The sequence below is a fragment of the Gymnoscopelus braueri genome, assembly GCF_963280865.1.
Source record: "Gymnoscopelus braueri genome assembly, chromosome: 1".
NCBI lineage: Eukaryota > Metazoa > Chordata > Actinopteri > Myctophiformes > Myctophidae > Gymnoscopelus > Gymnoscopelus braueri.
This window is the reverse complement of record NC_137603.1, coordinates 117236-125000: the sequence shown is the minus strand read 5'-3', so window position 1 is coordinate 125000 and position 7765 is coordinate 117236. Positions and strand designations below refer to the sequence as shown.

Below are 7765 nucleotides of genomic sequence, written 5' to 3'. Positions count from 1 at the left end.
GGCCATGGAGGAGGCTGACCTGGACGGAGACGTTAAGCTGTCCTTCCAGGACTTTGAGAACATGATCTCTAAAGCCCCGGACTTCTTAAGGTACTGCTTAGACCCTATAGACCCTATTTAACCCATATAAACCCTAACCCTACCATATAAACCCTAACCCCAACTATTAAAGTTACAGAAGTATGGCCATTTGAAGTGGTAAACACTGCTGTCATACCTGTGCGACCTTGTGTTCGGGAGGTAGAGTGTGTGGGTGAAGTTTCAAGACATTTTTGATGAAATTGGATCTCTGTGGGACCAACCACCAAGTTTAGGGCGTTAAGCATGCTGGGAACTGAAGTTATGGCTGTTTAAAGCCCAGCCAATAGGACTACAGAGGGGGCGGGGCTTAAGCAATTACAGCCTGACACTATTGGCCGTCTAAGAGCACATAGAGCGACACTCACACATACAATGCTAATGCTAATGCTAATTTCCATCTGTAGTCCTCATACAGAAAACAAGCAACATTACAACAAAGAGCACGTATAAACATTAGTAAAAGGGTTCAAACAGAAGAGAAAAAAAACAACAGTAAAAAAGGCCTAGTTTTTACCTTTCTTAATTTTAGCCTATTTAAAAATGGCCATGATCCATCCTTTTAGTTGGACCTTAAAAGATGTAAAGGATGAACTCTCTCTTATGTTAGTGGGCAGATTGTTCCAAATTGCTCTTCCTTCAACTGAAAAGGAATTTTGCACTAAGGCTGTGCGTCTAGACGTATCTCACAATCCTCTCTGATGATTATTATATAATATAATAATAATATAGTAACTGATGCCCGTGTCAGGCTTCCGTTTTATACATTTCTCCATAGGAGGCGGGCATAAACCATGTCAAGTTTTATACGGCACATGCCTGTTTAAAGAGCTTCCAGTTATCAAAGGTAAAACAAGGATGTAGCTTATTTAGAAGTAGCTATGGTTATATATACTAGTCCATACCCGTGGGGGGATATGCGCACAATGATCTGGCAACCCGGGAGGCAGTTCGTCCCATAGCTGGCGGGGCCATCCCACAGCTGGGCAGCCGTAACCATGGCGACATTCTTTTACACGAAAACGCTAATAAACAGCTGAGATTTGGTGAAAAACGGGATTCGCTGTTCCGTGCACATGGTAATGTGTGTGTGTGTGTGTGTGTGTGTGTGTGTGTGTGTGTGTGTGTGTGTGTGTGTGTGTGTGTGTGTGTGTGTGTGTGTGTGTCTGTGAGTGTGTGTGTGTGTGTGTGTGTGTGTGTGTGTGTGTGTGTGTGTGTGTGTGTGTGTGTGTGTGTGTGTGTGTGTGTGTGTGTGTGTGACACATGGTAATGGTCAATGGCTGTGTGCAAACTCAGATCAATTGCTCCAGCCACTGAGGAGAACCTCACCACCAAAGCTTTGTAGAATTATAGTAGGATATGGTTATAGGATGTAGCATTAAAGGTGCAACAATGCAGTGCATTCAAGGTGCAACAATGCAGTGCATTAAAGGTGCAACAATGCACTGCATTAAAGGCTTTTAGCACTTTGAGGTTTGTTTCAAATGTAAAGTGCAATACAAATAAAATGTATTATTATTATTATTAGGTGCAACAATGCATTAAAGGTGCAACAAGGCAGTGCATTAAAGGTGCAACAATGCAGTGCATTAAAGGTGCAACAAGGGAGTGCATTAAAGGTGCAACAAGGCAGTGCATTAAAGGTGCAACAAGGCAGTGCATTAAAGGTGCAACAATGCAGTGCATTAACGGTGCAACAAGGCAGTGCATTAAAGGTGCAACAAGGCAGTGCATTAAAGGTGCAACAATGCAGTGCATAAAAGGTGCAACAATGCAGTGCATTAAAGGTGCAACAATGCAGTGCATTAAAGGTGCAACAATGCAGTGCATTAAAGGTGCAACAAGGCAGTGCATTAAAGGTGCAACAAGGCAGTGCATTAAAGGTGCAACAATGCAGTGCATTAAAGGTGCAACAATGCAGTGCATTAAAGGTGCAACAAGGCAGTGCATTAAAGGTGCAACAATGCAGTGCATTAACGGTGCAACAAGGCAGTGCATTAAAGGTGCAACAAGGCAGTGCATTAAAGGTGCAACAAGGCAGTGCATTAAAGGTGAAACAAGGCAGTGCATTAACACATCCACCGCCAGAGGTTAATCTCATAATGTACTCACCAGTGCCAAGGTGTTTTTGTTGTTTTTTTGTTTTTTTCATGTCGCCATAGATCTTGTTAAAATCCTTAAGATTGAGCCGTGAACGGTCTGTTTACATCCGCGAGATCTCCCTGTATCTCCCAGTGAAGACCGCATGTCAAACGGACTTCCATGACTGTAGTTAGAGCGGATTACGTTAAACAGTGAAATGCGAGGAGAAAAAACTACAGGAAGAGAATTGAGTTTCAGTTTCGTCTGTAGAATGGGAGCGGGCGTGATCGTCGAAACCGGATCCCAAATAATTCTATTTCCTGTCATCAAACCGGAAACGGAAGTGGATCAAAAAAATTCCGAAAGTGCACCCGGACCGCGCATGCGCGAAAAGACCGCAGCCCGTAGGACTACGGGCTCGGCGCTTAACCGTTGGATTTAACGGCCCGTAGAACTACGGGCCCGGCGGTAAAGGTGTTAAAGGTGCAACAATGCAGTGCATTAAAGGTGCAACAATGCAGTGCATTAAAGGTGCAACAATGCAGTGCATTAACGGTGCAACAAGGCAGTGCATTAAAGGTGCAACAAGGCAGTGCATTAAAGGTGCAACAATGCAGTGCATTAAAGGTGCAACAAGGCAGTGCATTAAAGGTGCAACAAGGCAGTGCATTAAAGGTGCAACAAGGCAGTGCATTAAAGGTGCAACAATGCAGTGCATTAAAGGTGCAACAATGCAGTGCATTAAAGGTGCAACAAGGCAGTGCATTAAAGGTGCAACAAGGCAGTGCATTAAAGGTGCAACAAGGCAGTGCATTAATAGCCTGGTAAACCCCCCTCCTTTAATGCAGTGCATTAAAGCATTGTCTATTTCTCACCTCAAATGTTTTCAGATACATATTTATGTTAATGCACTGTTTACGTTTAAAACAAGAACGTTTGCAACGCACCATCCTGCCGCCATCTTTCTTTAGTTTCCACAGAGTAGTACTGCCCTCTAGTGTCTCTACATTGAATCAGCTCTGTGTGGTAAAGGGACATTGAGCTTTGGCAGGTGACAGTTAAGTCATGATATTATGATTGGTTTCATTTGCTTAGTACCTGCCCATGTAATCACACATTATGTTTTAGTTTGACAGGAAATAACAACAAATGTATTTATTTTTTCACATCTTTAAAAACTGTGCTTTTTTTGTTTCTACTCCTTGCAGCACTTTCCATATACGAATCTGAGGAGATGCCTTGGAGCTGAGAGAATCCACAGGATTATGGCTCTTCAACCAGCTCTGGTCTTCAGTGATGGTTTATCTTCAGGATGGTCTGTCTTTACGATGGTCTTCAGTGACGGTTTATCTTAAGGATGGTCTGTCTTTACGATGGTCTTCAGTGATGATGGGTCTTCAGCCAGCTCTCTGATGTTTGGTCTATGTTCCACTTCCCTTTGGGAGGAAGTTACAATGACCTCCAAGCTTCAAATGAACCCTGGATCACCTTAATCTCAACCTCAACAGAGTGCCTGTCCTTCCCTTCAGATGAGTAGAAGTACTTGACAGGAGTAGTTGATCTTCAGAGGAGTAGAATACCTTCACAGTTAAACCTTCAGAGTAGAATACCTTCACAGTTAAACCTTCAGAGTAGAATATCTTCAGTTCTTTGTCCTTTCTATACAGAACCTTCTTGTAGTTTTTTCATTTCTTTCTGTAAGAAACAGCCGTTTGTCTGTCTGCCTTTTGATGTTCTACTGACACTTTTAACATAAAACTGCATGATGGTTTCCTCTGTCATTTAATCACTTATTAAGCCACACCTCTTCCGTTTACAGTGGAAGAGAGAACAAAAAAAACGACGAACCACTAGGGGCTAATTTTGATACCGATAGTGCTAATCTACATCCTTCTTCTCTGGATCTATGGAATGTATTTTTTCATTTATTTTAAACAAACAAGGTCTCGTTCCCGTCCATTACGTTGGTGTATCTATACAGACTTCAGGAGAGCTGAGAAGACTTCAGTGGTGGAACAGTCTCACACCTGTGATGCTTGAGGTTATGGGACGCCCTGCGACCATGCATGTTGACAAGGTTACCTTGACTAACCCTGACCCCCACCCTTAACCAACTCTACCCTTAACCATCTCTACCCTTAACCATCTCTACCCTTAACCATAACTATGGTTACTACCCCTAACCTAACTACCCTAACCCCCTAACTACCCCGTACTATCCCTAAACCCCTAACTACCCCTTTTTACCCCTAACCTTACTACCCCTAACCCCCTAACTACCCCTTACTACCCCTAACCCCCTGACTACCCCTTATTACCCCTAACCTAACTACCCCTTACTACCCCTAACTCCCCCTTACTACCCCTAACCCAACCACCCTAACCTAAATACCCTTTACGGATGGTCACATATCGCCCCGAGGGGTCACAACAGTACAACTTGAGAGTGACAACGAGGAGGTGGGATTCCGACCAATAAGTAGGCAGGGTTTTGCTCGCTCACATGTGAGCATATTTAACCATTTAACAACATGAAAGGGCACAGGATCCGGAACGTCTGACCATTAAAGGATCAACTTTTCACGAGAATACACACCAAACAAGATGGACGCTGAGAGAGCGAGAGAGGGAGGGTAAAACAGGGCTTTTCTGTCCGAAGTGCTTTTGCATAGAATAAATACTTTGATGGTTACAAATGAAGACATTAATGGTCACATTAAAAATACTTTGATGGTTACATTATAAAGACTTTGATGGTTACAAATGAACACATTGATGGTTACAAAGTGTTGGAAGGATCAAAAAGCACAGTTTAGTACAAAGGGCAACACAGTCGAGAGCTATGCAAATCTTTCTTGATGAAGTGCATGGGTGCAATGTGTAAATTGCTTCTAGCCATTATTAATTGTTCATGATGAGCATAATGACAATCATAGTTGACTGTTCTTCAGTTGATAGAAGGGCTCTGTCTGTCTGTCTGTCTGTCTGTCTGTCTGTCTGTCTGTCTGTCTGTCTGTCTGTCTGTCTGTCATGTCCACTCATTTCATTAATGTCAGACTATAAATAGTGTTAAATGGCTTTATGCTGTGATAGTAATCATTGCTATAGAGTGTTTGTCAGTAGCAGGAGTCTCCCAGTCTCTCCAGCTCTTTATTAAACAAAAAATGCATTTTCAGGTTGGGATACAAATTGTATCCAACCAGGAGAGAGAAGTCATACAGGATACAGAATAAACAAGTGCCATTGGAAGTGATGACATAAAGAAAGGACAACATTGGAACTGGAACATTGATAAATGGGTAATTCCTCCTGATTGGCTGAAATTGGCAACCCACGGTAACATTTATTTTCTGTTTATTAAAGAGCTGCAGAGAAGGGGTTAATGGGTTAATGAACAAACACTATACAGCAATGATTACTACGAAGATATTCAGCTTGAACCTTTTCACAAAAAAAACTTTTTTCACTTATCCTACCTTTAACCTGGTATAATAACAATAATAATAATAATAATAATAATAATAATAATAATAATACAATTATTAATACTATTATTATTATTATTATTATTATTATTACCCTTATTATTATTATTATTATTATTATTACCCTATTATTATTATTATTATTATTATTATTATTATTATTATTATTATTATTATTATTATTAACTTTAACCTGGTAGAATGGCTCCTGCTTTAACATATTGATTCTGTAACAGCTCTGGCTAAACCTGAAATAAATGATGTTTCTGTTCTTAATATAATAATAAATAAATGATGTTTCTGTTAATATAATAATAAATAAATGATGTTTCTGTTCTTAATATAATAATAAATAAATGATGTTTCTGTTAATATAATAATAAATAAATCATGTTTCTGTTCTTAATATAATAATAAATAATGTTCCATTATTCGATTACACATAGTATTTGGACAATAACATATAAATGACATGGAAATTGGGTTTTCTATGTATTAACTTGAAATTGTGAATACAATCACATTTTATAACACACTAAACACTTTTACCATGCATTCATAATGCATGGTGAACTGGTTTATTATTCTCCCAGCCGAGTCATAATTTATGACTAATCTGGGATAACGTTCTTTAGATCACAAAGTCCATATAGAGGGCCTGATGCCATTTCTTTATAATCATACAAAGTTTATTCAGAGGGCCTGATGCCATTTCTTTATAATCATATAAAGTTTATTCAGAGGGCCTGATGCCATTTCTTTATAATCATACAAAGTTTATTCAGAGGGCCTGATGCCATTTCTTTATAATCATACACAGTTTATTCAGAGGGCCTGATGCCATTTCTTTAAAATCATACAAAGTTTATTCAGAGGGCCTGATGCCATTTCTTTAAAATCATACAAAGTTTATTCAGAGGGCCTGATGCCATTTCTTTAAAATCATAAAAGGTTTATTCAGAGGGCCTGATGCCATTTCTTTGCCAGCCAGACAGTTTGACTGACTGGCTGGCGGGCAGGCAGGCTGACTGACTGACTGACTGACTGACTGACTGCTTAATAATAATAATAATAATACTACATTTTATTTGTAACACACTTTATACTTGAAACAAATCTCTACAAATCAAGTGCTACATGTTACAACAAAAAACAAAACAAAATAAGGACAGATAAACACAGAAGTTTAAAAAGTTTAAATAAACACACATGGCTAAGTCCATCTAAGCAAACGCTTTGTTCAAAAGAAAGGTTTTTAGTCTGGGGGGGCTGTGGCTCAGGGGTAGAGTGGCCGGGTAGAGCGAACTGGAAAACCGCAAGGTTCCCAGTTCGATCCCGGGCTGGGGCGCTCCCCCAGAGTTAGTGTCAAAGTGTTCTTGAGCAAGACGCTGAACCCCTAATTGCTCCTGATGAGCAGGTTGGTGCCTTGCATGGTTTCCTCCGCCATCGGTGTATGAATGTGTGTGTGAATGGGTTAATGGCACAATCAATGTAAAGCGCTTCGGATAGAAGCGCTATATAAATGCACCATTTACCATTTATTTTGTGTGAGGTTCAAGTGTGTTTGAGTTTCTAGAGCTGAGGGAGCGGTGGAGCGGGTGGAGGTCGGGGGTTTGAGGAGTTCCTTTAGATAGGAGGGAGCATTGCTGTGGATGCACTGATAGGTAAGGAGGGAGACCTTGTACTCTATCCTGAAGAAGACGGGGAGCCAGTGTAATGAATGGAGGATGTGTGTGATGTGTTCATATTTCCGCACTCTCATCAGGATCCTAGCAGCACTGTTCTGGATGTACTGGAGTCTGTCTGTCTCTCTATCTGTCTGTCTGTCTGTCTGTCTGTCTGTCTCTCTGTCTGTCTGTCTCTCTGTCTGTCTGTCTGTCTGTCTGTCTCTCTGTCTGTCTGTCTGTCTGTCTGTCTGTCTGTCTGTCTGTCTGTCTGTCTGTCTGTCTGCCTGTCTGTCTGTCTCTCTGTCTGTCTGTCCAGTGGTTGCTAGGTTACAGTGGTTGCTGGGTTCTAGCAGTTGCTAAGTTCCAGTGGTTGCTAGGTTCCAATGGTTGCTAGGTTCCAGTGGTTGCTAGGTTCCAGTGGTTGCTGGGTCCCAGTGGTTGCTAGGTTCCAGT

At 41.0% G+C, this 7765-nt stretch overlaps 1 protein-coding gene across 2 annotated transcripts in view; it reads left to right on the top strand.

Moving 5' to 3' along the window:
* The window catches only part of LOC308083507 (calcium and integrin-binding family member 2-like), a 20698-nt gene extending 17252 nt beyond the window's left edge, over nucleotides 1-3446 (top strand). For both annotated transcript variants that reach the window (XM_080425820.1, XM_080425819.1), the window contains exons 5-6: nucleotides 1-90; nucleotides 3369-3446. The exon at nucleotides 1-90 is cut by the window's left edge and continues 106 nt beyond it. In XM_080425820.1, coding sequence (XP_080281946.1) covers nucleotides 1-90; nucleotides 3369-3390 — 112 coding nt within the window. In that variant the 3' untranslated portion in view covers nucleotides 3391-3446. The remainder of the gene's footprint in view (nucleotides 91-3368) is intronic.
* The last annotated feature ends 4319 nt before the right edge of the window (nucleotides 3447-7765 follow it).